Below are 18,352 nucleotides of genomic sequence, written 5' to 3' on the forward strand. Positions count from 1 at the left end.
CAATGTGCTGGTTGTTTGTTCTTCAAACTATACAAAAGCTTGCAAAAGAACCAATTTCCTTAGGCTGTCATCAATGAGGAACTCATTTTTCTTGGTCTATGCATTTAGAAATACAAACAACAGAAGAGTGAGGACTCATTATCTGCCTGTCCTGAAGAATTAAATACACCTGAATACCTGGACAATGCTGAATTGAAATGAGAAACAAAATGAGAAAGGATATTTTGATAATGATTGTGGGGCTGTAAAAAGACATATAGATTCTGCCTTGTATTAAGCATATCTGTTTTCCACTGGATTTTAATGAACTTTATAAACAGATAGTTACAGTAGAAATACAATTTTTGAGTAAGTCTCATGAAACCAAGTCATGGTCTTATTTTTACCCCAAAATCAAAAGATAAAAAATACTTTATTTCCAGAATGTGCATACAAAGTGTTAACCTGAGCTCTTATTAGTAGATTAAAATTATGAGCAATGAAACCTTGACTCTCACTCTCTTTTTTAAACTGTGGACCTGGTGGTTGCTAAATTTCCAGTGATATATTAATAGGAATCAAAGGTAATAAATGGGACAGACATTCCTTTAAGCAACACATAAATCCCAGAACAGTTTTTGGAGCAGAGAAGTTGCTGTTATTTATTGGCCCTTTAAATTCATTGGGGACATTTAATCATTATGTAAATTGAATTATTTCTTGAAAAATGAGCCCAAACGTAAGAAGAAAAAAAAAATCATACAACTCTAGGCATTTAAAACGTCTTAATATTACTCATACAAAGAATGTTTCAATTAGGAAACTAAATCATATTAGCAACTTCTACATTGGATATTTACAATGTGCTACACACAGCTAAAGTAAAGATGATCTTTCAGAACTATTTATTTGAGTTAGACTGGCCTGATAACTCTTAAAGAGTTTATTGCATCCCTAGCATACACACACATAGCACTATAATACACATAGCACATAATGGCAGATGATATTGCTACTGCCTATAATGAAATTATGTAGTTTTAGATATACTAGGTGTACTTTTTACTACTTAAAAGTTTAAAGGAATCTTTAAACTATGCAATCATGGTCTTGATCAACCTCCAAGCAAATTTTGATTTACAAAGAGATTCTTTTTTTTAGATAATAGGTTGAATAAGTATTTCTAGCTATAGCAGTCAACTAACAGCATGAAAAATCACATTCTGATAATGACACCATTACATTTCTTCTTCACCATCACCCTTTAGACATCATCTCTTTTGTTTTCTTTAAATGCTTGTGTGATGGTAAGCACCAGTATTGTACACTGATTACTTGCTGTAAATTTCTGACCATACATAAAACACTTTCGTTATGTATTCAATGTGTTGATTCTTTGTAATTATTGTAATTTATAAAGGAATTAGTACGGTGCCCGCCAGGGGACACCTTCGGTTCACTTATGTTTGTCGTGGCCACGAGATATTAATTCGTGGGAACGTAATATTATGTCGTGGCCACAAGATATTAATTCGTGGGAATGTCATATTAACTCGTGGGAACGTCATATTATGTCGTGGCCACGAGATCATTTTGTCGAGGTAACGACATCCTTATGTCGTGGCCACAAGATGCGATGATGAGGGAACGAGATCCATTTCTAGTGGCCACGACTTCTTATGTTGAGGAAACAACATGCATTTCTCGAGGCCACGAGTTTAACACATAAACAAACCTGCGTGACCATAGTAACCCAGGATTATCAGAGTTTATTCATATTTTATTTTTAATTAAGAAATTATATTAATTGTTACAGAAATAAATACAATATTAAATTATTATATTAACAATGGGCGAAGCTGTATATGCCAGTGCTGTCTGTGTGCGATGTAGACTATATAGACCTATTTTAAAAAGTTTATCATGAATAAATATTACATAAAGTACATCAAATAAAATAGTCCTACAGGAAACATTTTATCCCACAGTCTTGTCCATTAACTGATCCTCCTCTTTCCGTAATATTTTTATTATTCGTTTATATTCGTTATTTTCCCCTTCATTTCGATCTCCTTAACGTTATGAATGTAGGTTCTATGACTGGGATTTTTACAGTTCAAAGGCTGAATTTAACATTATATACTGTATTTTATTTAGTCTAATTAATAGACAAATATAGTGTTTCAGTGAAGAGTGAATTATTCACGTAGTTTCATTTGGAAATCATATATCGTCACACCATAAAATAGGCCTATATGACATTCCTTCTATTAACTGATCGTCTTTTTTCCGTATTTGTATTATTATTATCGTCATCATTATTATAATTATTATTAATTATTATAATTAGCCTATTATTGTAGGCCTATATATTTTTTTATTTTCGTTTATATTCGTTTTCCCCCTTCATTTTCATCTCTTTACTTAACGTATATGGAAATTAAACTGTAAATGCTTGACATGCTATGACTGATTTTGACTGGAATGTAGTTTAAAGGTTGGATTAAACATATTTTTATTTTGTTTCATCTAATAGACTAGACTATATAATACTGTTCACTGACGAATGAATCATTCACGTAGTGAAACGAATATAAATGAAAATAAAAATATATACAATAATAATAATAATAATAATAATGACGATAATAATAATAATACTAATACGGAAAAAAGACGATCAGTTAATAGAAGGAATGTCATGTAGGCCTATTTTACGGTGTGACGATAAATGATTTCCAAATGAAACTATGTGAATAATTCACTCTCACTGAAACACTATATTTGTCTATTAATTAGACTAAATAAAATACAATATATGTTCAATTCAGCCTTTGAACTGCATTCCAGTAAAAAATCCCAGGCATATAACCTACATTCAGAACGTTGTTAAGAGATCGAAATGAATGGGAAAATAACGAATATAAACTAATAATAGCCTACAAATATTACTGAAAGAGGAGATAATGGATAAGACTGGGATGCATAAAATGTCTACATCGCGCACAGACAGCATCAGCATTCGCATATACAGCTTCGCCCATTGTTAATATAATAATTTAATATTGTAACAATTTCTGTAACAATTAATATAATAATTTCTTAATTAAAAATAAAATATGAATAAACCTATCTCTGATAGGCTAATCCTGGGTTACTATGGTCACGCAGGTTTGTTTAAGTATTAAACTCGTGGCCTCGAGAAATGCATGTTGTTTCCTCAACATAAGAAGTCGTGGCCACGAGAAATGGATCTCGTTCCCTCATCATCGCATCTTGTGGCCACGACATAAGGATGTCGTTACCTCGACAAAATGATCTCGTGGCCACGACATAATGACGTTCCCACGAGTTAATATGACGTTCCCACGAATTAATATCTCGTGGCCACGACATAATATCACGTTCCCACGAATTAATATCTCGTGGCCACGACAAACATAAGTGAACCGAAGGTGTCCCCTGGCGGGCACCGTAAATTAGCAATTTCTTAATGAAAATTGTTTCCACACCATTCTTTTCCCAGTGTTTAACCTTTCCTTAAAATAAGAAATAAATTAAATCAACACCTTAAAAAGTATTATATCTTTTCCATTTTTTTGGTTAATATTTAAATTATCCTAGGGGACAGAAATTTATTTAAAGAATTGTTCAACTCATTTATTAATAGAGGACCAACAAACACTCATTTTTGCATTAAAAATGTAAGCAATGTATTTCCTATAAAGCTCTAAATCTTGGACAATCTCAAGGAGAACAGGAGAGGCTTAATTTGCTCTAGGGTGTGAACAGTAAACTCAGCAGAAGAAACCGCTGTGGACTAGATTTATAAGACTAATGGAGAGAGTCATTTAAAATCAATTTCACTTTACACCAAAGCAGTTGGAGCACTGTTAAGAGATTACTTTGGACAAATTTCACACCTGCCATAAACAATCTCTTACATTCAATGTAATCCTCTACAAGAAATTTATTAGGGTGGCTTTGCAGTACAACAGGTTTAAGTTCACACTTTTGAGTTGCAGAAAACATGACTGGAAAAAACATTTAGATTTAAGAGGATGATAAAAACTAAAAATAAAAAAAAAAAAGAATGATATACCATATTACTAATATTTCGTCATTCACTTCACAGCTACAAAAAAGTAGGGGTAGTGGAGGAATTGACCCTGCAACTATTGAGAGAGGAAGTGTCTCACTCCTTTCTGCGTTTCTTCTCATGATCATAGTCCTTGGAGCGCCCACTAGTGGATGCCCTTTTGGAGCCCCCATGCTGTTTGGCTTCTTCTAAGAACTTGTCCAGACCGAAAGGATCCTCCTCAAACTGCACAGGCCCATCCCGTCGGGGGCCGTGGTCAGCACCTGAGAACTCCCTATCAGGAACAAACCTGGAGAGAGAAGAGACATGGTTAAATTGTGTGCACTCAAAATAAAAAGGTAAAACAGTAAACAAAAGAGACAAATAGGGCCTTTATAAGCATATTATCTAGAAAGCTAATCAAAATTGCATTTCTTTCAAATATTCAGTCCAAGTGTCTCCATACCTGTTGCTCTGCATGAGTGTGTCCAAGTCGTCTCCATACATTTCCTTATCTGCGTTCTTACTTGGTCTGTAAATATTCTGTGCCATGTCTCTGCCACCTCTAAAGGGCTGATCATACACATTATACATCTCATCTTCTCCACCAGCAAAACCACTGTCCATTCCCTGAAAAACATAAAAGAAAGAGTGGGTTTCACAGCTGTAGAAAGTCTTTTGCAATTTCTGGCCTTGGATTTTTAACCTTTTATAGTCAAAATATGTTAAACAACTGTAAAAATGTATATGCACTATTAATTTTCTGACTTAACTTTACACGGTCTAATCATGTTTTGATTATCATTTGACCACAGTTGGATTTTTATTTCCATTTAGACCACTAGTTGGCATAAGGCATGCATTTCAGATTGAAACCGAAATATAATATTTTGTGATAAATGATGATATAAAAGGGCACACCTTAATCTAAACGAAAAGGCAAAACCACTATTCCATCCTAATGATCTCTTTACTGACCTGAAATCAGTAATCAGAGATTAGCAAAGCCTGAGGGTTGATTACCTTGCTTTGATTGAAGAGTCTCTGATCATACTGAGCCTCATTGGAGGTACGGGGGTTGGGCTGGCCCAGGGCAATGAGCTCACTGATGTCCCTGTCCTGATCTCTTTGTAACTTCGACCTGGACAGACCAAAATCACACCAACATCAGTTAAACTCACATCAGAGATGCTCACAAGTCTTTGAGCTAGAGTCCAAGTCAAGTCTCAAGTCTCTTTATTATATTAAGTCTCTGGTTATAATAAGTGTTGCATCACGTACAGCGACCCATCCAACACTGCATAGCTATATATAAGGAATTCAAAGCATGTAATATGTTATTATTACTCCTTTATCTATTAGCATACAGTATCTGCTTTGATTTTGATATATAATAAGTATAAACAGGCTATTTCAACATGACAAAAACACCAAAAATGCTTTACTTTTAAGTTAATATCTGTATTTTGCCTTGTAGCATGAACACACAGTACAGATCAAAAATTAAGAAAGCACCATTTAGTATGTTTTTTAAGCCTACCCTTTCACTGTTAAGGCTGGACCAGAATATTTGATTATTCGAATATTCGTTCGGTGGGTTGACATTCGATTTTAAAATTTAAGATTTGAATATTCTTTTTTTTTTTTCATACACCTTTCATCCCCCGCGAAACGGTTCTCATTCGCGCTTAAATATGAATGAAGAAGATCAGACTGCTGCGCCACTAACAGACAGCAAAAGTAAAAGAGATTGAGCAATATTTGGGAGACACTAGCCTACTAAAGTACAGTTAGGCCCACTTACATGGTGGAAGCAAAACAAAGGCTGTGACTGTCCCAATACCGCGCCACCTCAAGTGCCTTCAACGAAGCTGTAAGTTCCGCGTTCAAATGCACTCAATAGACTAAAGCTGACCGCAAAGCCCCAGCAAAAATAATTACCATGAATTTGTCTGGGGAAAAGTAAGGAGATATTCGAATTATTTATTAATAAACTATTTGTCGCAAAGGTGAAGTTGATGATTCTGACTCGTCATCTGCTCATCGGACGCAATGAATGCCTAAATGTGTCTTCATGGATTAGGCCTATAGCTAATGAAAGAGTTTTGTTTTCGATTTGAATTATTTAAAATTATTTATTTACAGCTCTGAATGATATACTACTCCTACCTTTATACCCACAATGAAGTTTCACATTGCACCGGCACCTCCATGTCCTGCAAAGCCAGCTTCAGCTTTCACTCTTTGCGCAAACGACTGGATATGCGCCTAATAGCACACATTTATCTAGTTTAAACGATAAAACTAATATTGTGATATGCTTTAAGTTTTTAATATCTATGGATTTTAATTGAAATCGTGATGACTTAAGAGAGACTTTGTCTGTCGCTGGCCGCTTGGTGGTTAGCCTACTTTAAAAAAACAAAAACTTGAATTTCACAAACAAAACGTGTTCCAAATATATTTCTAAATTTACTTCATAAACTAAATAAATCACGTTGCTATTAAAAACAGCAGCTGTGTAATGGGAAAGAGAAAGAAAAAAGTTCCAGTCGGACTCGGGCCAGTATTCTGATGAGCTGTCAGACAAGGTCCGGGCGAGGTTTAAGGAATTTTTGCAACGAATGTTTATTTAATAGCTTATTTAACATTCTTATTTAGGCTACTTTTTTATTTAAATGTATTATTTATTTTAGCGTTTTGTAGGCTGCTTGTTCAGTGACGGAAGTGCTCAAATAGGCTAAACACGCACGTTTGTTAATAATGTTTGAGCCTAATTTATTATTGTTTCAAAATAATATATATTGTAGCCTACATATAGGCCTATATACACAAACGTTATCTATAAATAATTTAGGTATAAATATTATTATTCTGCTTCTTCTGTTTGGGCCGTCTTGTTTGAAGTTTTTAAATCCAAATGATGAATGGCAATGCAGTCGACGTGTGTTTGTTGTCCTCTCATGTGTGGCAGCCACGCCTAAAAAAAAAAAAAAAAAAAACGGAGGCAGGGGAATAACAGCGAGGTCATTAGTTGTTTCCTAAAAAATAAACATTGTTCACGAGTCCCGCAGCTCGAGTCCGAGTCGAGTCTGAAGTCTTTCGAGGACGAGTCTCAAGTCAAGTCTGAAGTCACTGTGTGCGCGACTTAAGTCGCACTGGAGTCCGAGTCTCAAACTCGAGTCCCCATCTCTGACTCACATTAACAGCTCATACATAAAGCCGCACTTATCACGCTACATTACACAAGTCTCAAACTGGGAGTTCAGGGAATTCTCACAAGAACATATTTTGAGGAAAAAGCATAAATAATTCAAGTTATTACAAGTAGATTAATGCATTTTAAGTAGTACAACAAGCTTGGTCTGAATAGAGGATGTGTCAGTTTGTTTCACTAAAAGGTGCCTGATGTAAAAATGGACACCTGTGGGACTTGTGTGAGATCAGAGGACAGAAAATAACATTAAACCATGTAGGTTAGAGTGAAATGTGTGCACTGGTTCTACCGGAACATGAATGATTTAGGGCAAAAGTGTAATAAATGCATGTACCTCTTATCAGGGGCGGCTCTGGAGATGTTCCTGTCATGCTGCCTTTCTTTCCTCCTCTCGTGTCGGATCTCGTCACGCTCTCTGACTTCTGTTTCCTCACCACCTGAGAGAAAATCAAAGACACAGACGGTGATCTCGCCAAAAGTGACAGCACACAGATGACCTGACGAGGGTCGGTAAAAACCAGGGTCGAGACCAAATTCTCTTACTTTCAATACATGAATTACAAAATCTATTAAAGTGTCATGAAGCCCTAAAACACATTTTTTATGTACAGGTTGTACATCAGTGAAAACTATAACAGCAATCATTGTTTCTATTATTAAAGGAAAAGTGGTTATTTTTCATTTCCATTTTTAAGCCATTTCGTTTCTCCTAAATAAAAAAAAGTTAAACCTACATCACCATAACTTTTTTTTGTCCAGTGTTATTCATATGAATTAACTCCTACGATCCAATCACAGCGCTGTATTATGCATGAGGTCATCTTACAGCGGAGAATTTAAAAATCAAGAGCAACGGCGCTATCAGTTCATCTCTGTAAACATGACTGTAATAATATTTAATATAACAACACGTGGAGCGCCCACGAGAGAACAGTTTCTGAGAGAACGCCGCAATGAGTTTAACACTCGCTGCATGGACCATAGTTCATATCCGGACTGGACCAAGCGTGTTTCAAGTTTATGTGAACATATTTCATATTCTCTCATGCTCGAGACATGAAAATGGGTACTAATACAGTAGAATGTCTGACTATGAACCCGATAATATGACAAATTATTGTGATACAAAGCACACAAGGATAAAGACTGAAAATTTAAAGGAGAGTAAAGTATAAGTAACTATGGCCCGGTTTCACAGTAACTTTATAAACATGCTTAGAAAAAAAACCATTACCGGTGTGCATCCTGAAACAAAACAAAAGCAGACTTACATTTTGGTCTAGGACTAGGCTTAAGCCTTGTCTGTGAAACCGGGGGTATATGTTTATTCTTTGTTTTAAACTGACGTGTCATTCATTTTAGGACTGTAGTACTGATAAATGTAAAACTATTAATATAACTTTAAATGTTCTTCATTTTTCACACAGACCAATAAATAATTTATCAAAAAATATTGGTTTTGTTTCATGATAGTTGTTAGTCTCTAATGACAGATTTCTTGAGAGTTCATTATCATATTATTATTGTATTATATTATTATTGTATTTTTAAAGTACATCAAGCACATCTCTGTTGTTGTTTATTTTTCTTTCTTTCTCTGCTCATATTATAATATTCATTTCTCTGTATAATGAGTGGGCTATAGGTCTGCGTTTTATTGGTTGTTTTCTCCACTCTTCACTCCTACATTTCCACAGCTTTACATGGGGTTTCATGATACTTTAATAACACTTAAGATAAAATGTTATGAATTAAACTATTTTATTGATTGTTATACATAAATATCTAATGTTTCTGAAAATATCCCATACACTGTATATGGTAACATGTAAAAGGATTGTTTATTTTAAATTCAATCCATTTTACGCTACTTAAACTTTAAAATCAATTAAAAAAAAAACTGTATCCAGTTTGATACCCAACTGCCTAAGGTTTCAATTAAAATTTAAAAAGCATTCTCAATTCTCATTGTAGACATTCAGCGATGGTGTGCATTTTTTTGTTTTTCTACCTTTGTCTCCGTGGACTTTGATACCAGCTCTTCTGTCCCTAGCCATTTTAGCCAATTCTCTCAGCTTCTCCTCTTTCTTTTCTTTCTCCTTCTGGGCCATCTTCTTTTCCACTTGAGCTCTCATCTCTACAGCCTCTCTGGCCTGTACACATCACACAACCAACAACATCAGTATCAGTCATGCACACACATCAGTAAAAACAAAACAGAGTTAGCCCTAGAGAAGAACTTATTTTTTATTTATTTTCTCATTTATTGAGAACTGTTTTTATTGTAAAAAGTGAGCATTTGCATCAGGATGAAGCTAGAACTGTAAATGAATTACTCTCCATATTTATCACCATGTCACTATTCTTTTAAAGATATCACCCTGAGACATATACTGCTCCAGTCATTATTTTAGTTTGAGAAACTGTTCTGTAACGTTGACAGAGTCCTGACCATTTCTTAACTTTCTAAAAGTCAGTAAAATTAGCAATGTGAGATTCAGAGTGTTAAGGGAAGGTGGTCTACCTTTCTGTCCGCAATGTACAAAGCCTCAGCCAGCTTGGCAAAGTTCTCATTGATGTGGACTGTTTGAAGTCCTCGTCCGTCAGCAGCCAAACGCTTGTCTAGTGGAATGGTATAACCCTGAGAAGCAACAATGATAGATGTGAGAAAGCAACACACAGTTGTATTTATTGTCAATATTTTTAGTGAAGAATAAAAAGATGAATAATTGATGGAGGCTCAGTGATACCTTTGCGTTCTTCCAGTTGGATATACAAGGAGGAATCTTCCACTCCTGTTGTTCTTTCACAGTCATCTTAAAAAAAAGAGAAAAAAAGAGGAAAAAACAGACACTTTGAGTTTAGTTGAGATGTTCTCAGAAATTTTTCCTCTAGACAGGTTTCTGTGGATTCTGTAAACAAAGCCGATGATTATCGACGTTGGGATCTATAGTTGGCGGAAGCCAAACTCCTACCTTTCTGCTTGGAGAGTGCATGACTGGAGCAGGAGGTGATGGAGGTCCACGAGGAATTTTCTTATTGATTCTGTTAGAAAACACAAACATTGAGTTTCTTGTGAGTTTCCCACACAGATCACATTCACTGTCACTTAAATCTCAGAATAAGGTGACATACTTGAATCGTGGAGGTTCCATTGGATCCTTCTGCATTTCCACCATACGGATGACTCTCTGTTTGGCTCCGGAGTTAAATGCAAGTCCTTGCTGTGAAGGCGTGTACCTTTAAAAAAAAATATATGAACACTTAATATTCTTTAAACTTAACTAAAAAACAAAATGCTGTCAACATCTTGAAAAGCAAAGGCAACTGCACAGAAAATCTCAGATTGACTTTGAAAAAATATTCCAGGTTCAATACAAGCTCTGTCGAGTGTCGACAGTATCTGTGGCATAATGTTGATTACCACTGAAAATAACTGATTGCCCGTTCAGTGTATTTAAACTAAAATGTGTTACAGTAATGCAGTTCAAATGGAAGCCTCTACTCCCAGATCATGAAGGATGCTTTAGACAACTGAATAATTCATGCACAAGCTGCACTTTTTTTAATCAATGGACCAGTTAAAAAACTTGCTGTGGTAATCAACATCATACTGCTAATATCCCAGCACTTTTATTTATACTCCAAATTTAAGCGCATTCGTCAGTGGAACTTCTCTTACCTGATATATTGTGCTGGGGCCTGTTTGTCTGCAGCACGTACAGGCATGGCGGCTGCAATTTTCTGCGAGACCTGTTTCTCCAGAGCTGCTCTGGTCTTTTCTGTAAGCTACAGCAAGAGGAAAAAGGACAGTTGCATCATGCTGGCTTGACTTCATAAGCGAAAGGATTATTGCTTGATTAAAACCAATTTAAAACAACAATAGTTAAAATTATGTTTATGCAGGAAAGAAAACCCCATGTACCCCACTTTTTTAATACAGGTTTTGTTTTTTGGTGACCTCACCTCTTTTACTGCCTCTTCATCGGGTTTGTGCAGCTCAGGATCATCTTCATTTAGCACTTCCTTAGGAAGCATGTCTGTGTATTTACTGAATATGACCTGTTCCAAAAAGAAAAGCCCAAAATAAATAAGGAATAACATCACATCCTCTTCAGCCTTGAGCCACTGAAAATATGGACAATTCAACAACACAGAAAGATAATGCACCTTGTCTTTGTTTTGACCTTGTCTAGCAATGGCGTCATATTTGATCTTGCCCTCTGCATCCACTTGCACTGCCAGAGCATTGGAGGTCCTTTTCTTCCTACCCATTTCTAAAGGATATTGGGCCACATGGATCTCTGGAAAAGCTCCTCCATCTCCAAAGTCCTTTAAAACAAGATTAGTTTTTAAACAGCACTTACATTTAATATGGATATATTAAGGGTAATCCCCAGCTAGGTGTGAATTTGAAAGCACAAGCAGAGACAAAGAACCACCGAATGCAATACTAGTCTTACTTTGTTAGATATAGAATTTTGCAAACCTTAAATCAGACACTAAGATCAAGTGCTGAATGATTACATTTATTTAAATTAATCTAAAAGAATCAGAGAGAGGCTGTGTGTGAATTACTTGCATCTGTGCAGCATCTCTCTGCTCAGTAAAACTGCAAGTTTAAATATTTAAAATACAACATTACCAGCTAAGAATGGAGCAGTGATACTTATTGATCAAAATCACAGGGTGGTGTTGATAACTCTTTATCTATGTGTGTTTCAATTAAGACATTGCATAAATTTAGAATGTGATTAAACTGACTGGATAGTTTGAATGCACACTTTCCAGACAATAAGAAGCAAGTATTCAGGTATCACATGGCATGTATGTCTAATACATTATGCATATATTATATCTCCTGTTGCAGTACCTCTAGTGCCCGGGGAATCCATGATTTTCTAAAGCCGTAAGGAGGTGGTTCTCTGCGGGTGGAGACCAAAGCAGTGGACTGGGACCTCTGAACACGAGACCTCTCCTCTGCCTCCAGCTGGTCCTGGGACAGTTGGGTGGGTGCGGGGAGAAAACTACAAGATGGGGGGAAAAAGGCAAGTTAGGAAAACAGAAAATATTAAATCATCGGGTGGTCACTAAATAGTTGATGTAAACTTATATCTATACACATTAGTATATGAGTGTATGATGTAAAAATTGTGGACACTGTGTATTTCAACCAGAGAAAATTTTGATTTCAAAGGCTACAACAAACGTCTCTTTAACGTACAAGAGGTACCTATTACCTCTAAGAATGGAGACGAAACAAATGTTTTAAACGTTTTATAGAAATTTTAATAAGCATGGATATAGATGAAACGGATATTTATCCCTTATTTAATATTTATCTGTGTGTCAAAAATTTTTTTTTTTTTTTGCTTTGCTGTTGACGTAGCATTAGCTTTTTAGCATCCCGGTGATACAAAGAGCACAACACCGCAGGCCTCAGCACGTCAAAATACACAACTCAGCTAAGGAAGAACGAAAATGAACAACCAGAATCATGTGTGAACAAATAAAAGCTCGTAATTCTCCTAATATTTAACTTTAATGCACAAATTGAAACATAAATCACAAAAAGAGATTCAGTACAACTTACCTCGCCAGCGACATGTTGACTGTTTCTGTCTGTTCTGACGTCACGCCACTGAAATACCGTCTCGCGATGTTTGGAGAAGAGGCAAAAATGGCTTAAATCTCCTATCTTTTCCCCCCTTTCTTGCTGAACTTGATTCTCTTTTTTCATCTCTCAGACTTACAAACAACAAAAAGAGTGCCAAATTTTTGTTGCATTATGACATGGATGTAATTTATTTTAACACCATAATTTGGTGTACGCAAACCCAGAATATTATTATTATTATTATTTTTTTATGATTGTTCCTTGTAGGAATTTATCTATGTCTAATTTCCCTGTTCTTGTATGTTTTTACAAGTTTTGCAATTAAATAAATAAATAATGTTTGGAGAAAAGAAGGCTAATTCATTGGAAATAATTAAAAGAGTAGCCTACAGTATATATTGTTCGGAATTTATATAAGCATAACAAAAATTGTATTGTATAACAAAAAATATATAATTATATGTGGTAGAATAAGCTAAATTGAAACATAAATAGATAGATGCTTGACAGGATGATGCATCAACCAATGTGTTATTAAGGAAAGCAGATTTTAACAAGAAGCCCCTAGGGTAAATATTTACATAATGTATAAATAACTGTTGATGTCATTCTTATTAATATGTATAGGCTATATATTTTAAAGTGTCATTAATATAAAATACTAAATAAACTATTCTACCTAAATTGTATTTTGACAATTTATTTAATTGAATAAATAATTACAGACAAGGCTGAACACCAGTAAAAGATTAATCTGGATGGTAAATTTATTGTATATGACTATATAAATATTGAATTGCCCATAATTTAATTGAAAATATGTCATAATAGCAATCAAATGTATTGAATAATTACATTAATTTCAATAAATTTTAAATTATAAAATAATAACACTAGAAACAACATGCCACTCAATGCCTTCTGTGTCATATCTGGGAGGGCATCTTACTCCAAGCGTCTAGTTTTTTACAGTGTCAATGATCACTATTTTCCACAGACACATTAGATCAAATAAATGCAAAACTGTTCAGTCTGTCTAAATCTCACAAATGTTGATGCTTAAATGAAATGGCACAATTAACAAAACCATAGCTATTCATTATATCATATTACTTTTTATAGCACAGTTAAATACTAAGTCACACCACCCCTAATTTTCTCTTATGAAAAATGTCATGTTATCTTTTAAGAAAGAGTATATGACATAAAATACAACTGAGAGAACAGACATTGTCATCAGTGCACACCATCAACTTCATCTATCAAATCTGTCACATCTTGTTCGTCCTCATGTCAGTCATCGATTCCCGTCTGTGAAATTAATCAATGGTGTGATATCTTGTTGTGGGGACACTGTCATTGAGAATTCATGACAAAGGCTTTAATGGAGACCAGGGTCATCCAATTACTCAGGCAAACACTTTAAAGACTATTGATTAAGTGATTACTGATTTATATTTATATTTAAAACATCTGCTTGTATTTCACATTTGTAATTAATTAAGACAATGTAAATAATGAAATGTGAAAACAATGCAACTTATGATATTACCATAGTTAATAGTTAGAATAGCAAAGACTTATCTAAGGAGAAAACTTTCCATAGATTTGATAATAACCCCTCTTGAATTTTGCAGGTATAACCCTGTTGAAAAAAAACAAAAAAAAAACAGCATATGTTGGTTAGTTATGTTTTGCAGCCATGCTTCAAAACATACCTAACCAAGTATAAAATTAAGTGTGACTAAATGAATGTAAATGTGTGATATCTGTCACAGTGGGAGAATTAAATTATTGAAATTTCATATTGTGATTTTCCAATTATTCAATTTAAAATCTAGGTCCTAAGAACTGGTTTAGAAGAGGTTTTATCCAAAAGAATTAACCGCAGGATAACCCTATTTGAGGAATCTTGAGTGAAAAGCTCAAAGTGTCTTGCTGAAAGTGATGTCCCAACCAGATGTCTTTAACTAAAGGGTCATCTGTGTTTGACCTGTACTTTGCTTTATCAGACCAGAGTTTTGGAAACTATGGTGCCTACTGACCCCATTATACTAAAATCTTGGTTTGGCGACAGCATGGCAGCATGTTATTGCTAAATGCATTTATGTTTTATGTTGAAAAGTGGTATTTTGTTTCACCTAGGAAAAGAACATTGCTATGGCTATAAAGCAGTTTTGAGACATAAGAAGTGTTGTTAATACATCACTTTTTCAGCTAATGTCTCTTTCCCATCCATCTGCATTAGCCTTCCCGGATATTTCACTGGTTGCAGATGACAGATTGAGTGTTAATTCACAGGGATGCCGAGCTATGTGTAGCTTCAGAATACTGATGTGTTGGACTCCTACACCCTGTGTTAGCACTGAGCAATGAGGCAGTTTAACCAAAGAAGACAGTTACCATTATCTCAGCAAAATGGCCACAAGGGACTCCTCCAGCCATGCCAAATGTCAGTTTCCATTTAAAACCCACGTATTCTGCCCTCAGTATGACGCCCTGTTCTTCAGTTAGACAGATAGCTTCCTTCTTCCAGCACTTTGAGTCATTTGTAAATGTTGGCTTTATTGCACACCAGTGTATTGAAATAGACAGTAACTGTATCTAACAGAATATAGAAATGTTAATTATTGTTGTAACCCACTAGAATGTAATTCTAGCATGTTGTGGGTTATATTGTTTTTATTCTCTGTGTTTGTTTAATGTAGTCTCTCATTCAGAGCTAAAATGTTAATTGAGTCTAACGCTTCATATTTCAGTCACAAAATATGTGTGCTTGTCCCTTTAAGAATGCCGTGCTTGGTAGCAAGGTAGATGGGTGTGTACATGGGGAAAAACATGGTTTTGCCCATAGATATATATAGAATGACTAGATGTCTCGTCTGCGTTGCTGGCCAACGGAGTCGAACGTCCGCATATGGCGGCCATCTTACCACAGGCTGCTCGCTCACCCAAAATATTGTGTTGATAGTAAAACATGTAATTTTTAAATAGCCATAACGTGCTCAATTTTTAACCGATTTTCAAACGGTTTGATTTATTCTAAACGTCAAATATGTAGTTATGACAGTGAATACTTTTGAATAACTTATGTTCTAAAAAATAGAATAATGTTCTAGAATAGGTAGACTAAAGCCGAGTTGAGACTGCATGATTTTAGCCCCGATTTTGACTCGCCGACAAATGCCCGAAATCACAGGCAAATCGGTGCTCGTTCACGCGAGTGACAATCACACAGTGTGAACTATCAAAGACGCGATCTGAGAGAATCGCCGATGTGTCGCCGACACCCGTGAGATATTTGGCATGCTAAATATCTGGACCTGTCGGCGATTCAAAATCATGCCGTGTGAAAGGTGATCTGACTGAAAATAACGTCGGCGATTACCTACAGCCAATGAGAAAGCAACATTCAGGCCAGCGGGAAGTTTGGGGGAGGAGTTACGAAGGTATAGACCACAATATCAACAAGAATAGCTTTGGCTTCTTTTCTTTTCACTGCAGATGAGTGCACATGCAATTTGTATGACAAGCTTCTTGCGGGCTACCATTTTTTTATAATAATACCAGTCTCACGTGAGAACTTGCACGCCTGACCTCGCGTTGTTTCCATGTCACTTCTCGCGTGTGTTTGGTTGTGAGACGTAGTTTGCGGACCGGGACAAGGTTGTCAGTGATTCTTCCTATTGTAAAGTCATGCAGTGTGAAACCCCCTGTCGCCGATCCATCGTGCAGTGTGAACACAGCAGTGACGGAATGCTACCCCAGATAGTCATGCAGTGTGAAAACATCTTTGACGCGATTGCTTTGAAAATCGTGCAGTCTGAACTCGGCTTAAGCCTACAAGATTCCCCTTAACAAATGTACATCAAGAAACACTGCATGTTGAAATCCCCACCCTGTACAGTGATGACAATAACACAGCACAAAGAACTAAGGTCCATATTTCAAGTTGTTAATAAAAATATTTTTACAAATGGTAGTAAACCAGTTTGTTTAGACATTATAAAGGCACTCAAAGATTTATTAAACCAATGTTTGGACAGAAGTGTTAGAGACATTTGATGGATTTTTTTTTACATTTTCATTAAAAATTTAGCGAAGTAACTAAGGTGTCCCAGTGGTGCTGGTTCTGGTCCTCATCCGGCTGGGCCTGATAAGTGATGAAGTGATAAGTGAATAGGTTGGCAGGTTGTGGGTCGCTAGGCTGTGCAGGCCAGGGAGTCTGGACAAGGGGACAGCAACAAGAGATGGTAGAGCAGTCGTTGGGTTGGGACTTCAGATGCGATGAGGGCCAGTGGGACATCAAATACAAGGATGGCTGATGACTGGAAAAGGTTTACCTCACAAGTGAGGTTAAGAGGGGAAGAAATAGAGTGGGTTAGCATTACTATAGCTCATGATCAGTGGCGGCTGGTGAATTTTTTGTGATTTTCACATACAAACGAAGCATTCTGGTGCATTCTGACAAAATAATAGATACAAGTTAACATTCTCTCCCTGTGTCTGTATGCGTGTTTGTGAGAAAGTGAGAGAGAGAGGGAATGTGATTATAAAATGGGTGAGTGTGTTACGGCCAATCTATTGTGTTGGTAACTTCACTCATAAATCTATCTACAGCCAAATACGATAAAATACCAATATAATATGTGCAACCTTTTATGTGTGGTTGTTCAAGACACACTGAAGGCATGATGCCACCATAGGTTTGCAGAGAACTATATACACAATATGTACACTTGAAAGGGGTGGGGTGGTGGTGTGGGGTTGTGAGGGCTGCTGTAACCCAGTGTTCATTCTCACGGGAAGGGGGGTGGGGGTGGGTGAGGATCAGTGAAACCCAGTGTCCATCCTCGGTCTTGAAGTGCTCACTGCAGATCAGTGTCCTGTCAGTGGCAGCAAAACTGTCCCTTCTTAGGGCAACTTCCCACTTCCTCTTCCTCTCTCTGGATTTGGGAAACCTTAAAAAAGTGAGAAATGTACCCAGATATATAAATTATTGTCAACATTTTAAATCCATCTTTCCATTTAAGGCCAAGGACACAAGTAAACACCTAGATTATCATATGTTGGGGGTAACTGTATGCATGTATGCATGTATGTATGTACTTCAAGAATAAGATAAACACACTAAAAACTATAATATCTTGTCAGCAATTTCCTGTAGAAATCATAATGTAAGATGTTTTAACAAACCGACCAGACAGGAAATCATGGGTAAATTCAGTTAAATCATGTTTATAATGTGTGTATTATGTTGAAAAGAAAGCGTAATTCTGCCTCGTCCCAAATTACTGGGTAGCTAGTAGCCTAGCTAGCCGTGATACACAACTAAACTGCACGATTAAGTCAGTTTTTTTTCCGAGGAGAAAAGCTGCAATTTCAACATGTTCAAGCATCCAGAATTATAACCATGTTAATAACGTTTGTAAGAAAACAAACAGTTTGTAAATCTGTCAAG

At 36.0% G+C, this 18,352-nt stretch overlaps 1 protein-coding gene across 1 annotated transcript; it reads right to left on the reverse strand.

The window, feature by feature from the left end:
• Window positions 1–393: 393 nt before the first annotated feature.
• On the reverse strand, window positions 394–12,905 carry snw1 (SNW domain containing 1). Its single transcript, XM_073816783.1, has 14 exons — window positions 12,868–12,905; window positions 12,148–12,301; window positions 11,445–11,606; window positions 11,241–11,336; window positions 10,957–11,063; window positions 10,410–10,514; window positions 10,250–10,319; window positions 10,025–10,090; window positions 9,799–9,915; window positions 9,286–9,427; window positions 7,609–7,711; window positions 5,081–5,198; window positions 4,524–4,687; window positions 394–4,367 (listed from the first exon to the last, which is right to left on the reverse strand). Exons 1-14 carry the CDS (start codon window positions 12,879–12,881, stop codon window positions 4,175–4,177), a joined length of 1,611 nt encoding a protein of 536 aa, XP_073672884.1. The 5' UTR covers window positions 12,882–12,905; the 3' UTR covers window positions 394–4,174.
• Window positions 12,906–18,352: the final 5,447 nt, after the last annotated feature.

This window comes from Garra rufa, chromosome 13 (genome assembly GCF_049309525.1).
Source record: "Garra rufa chromosome 13, GarRuf1.0, whole genome shotgun sequence".
Classification (NCBI taxonomy): Eukaryota; Metazoa; Chordata; class Actinopteri; order Cypriniformes; family Cyprinidae; genus Garra; species Garra rufa.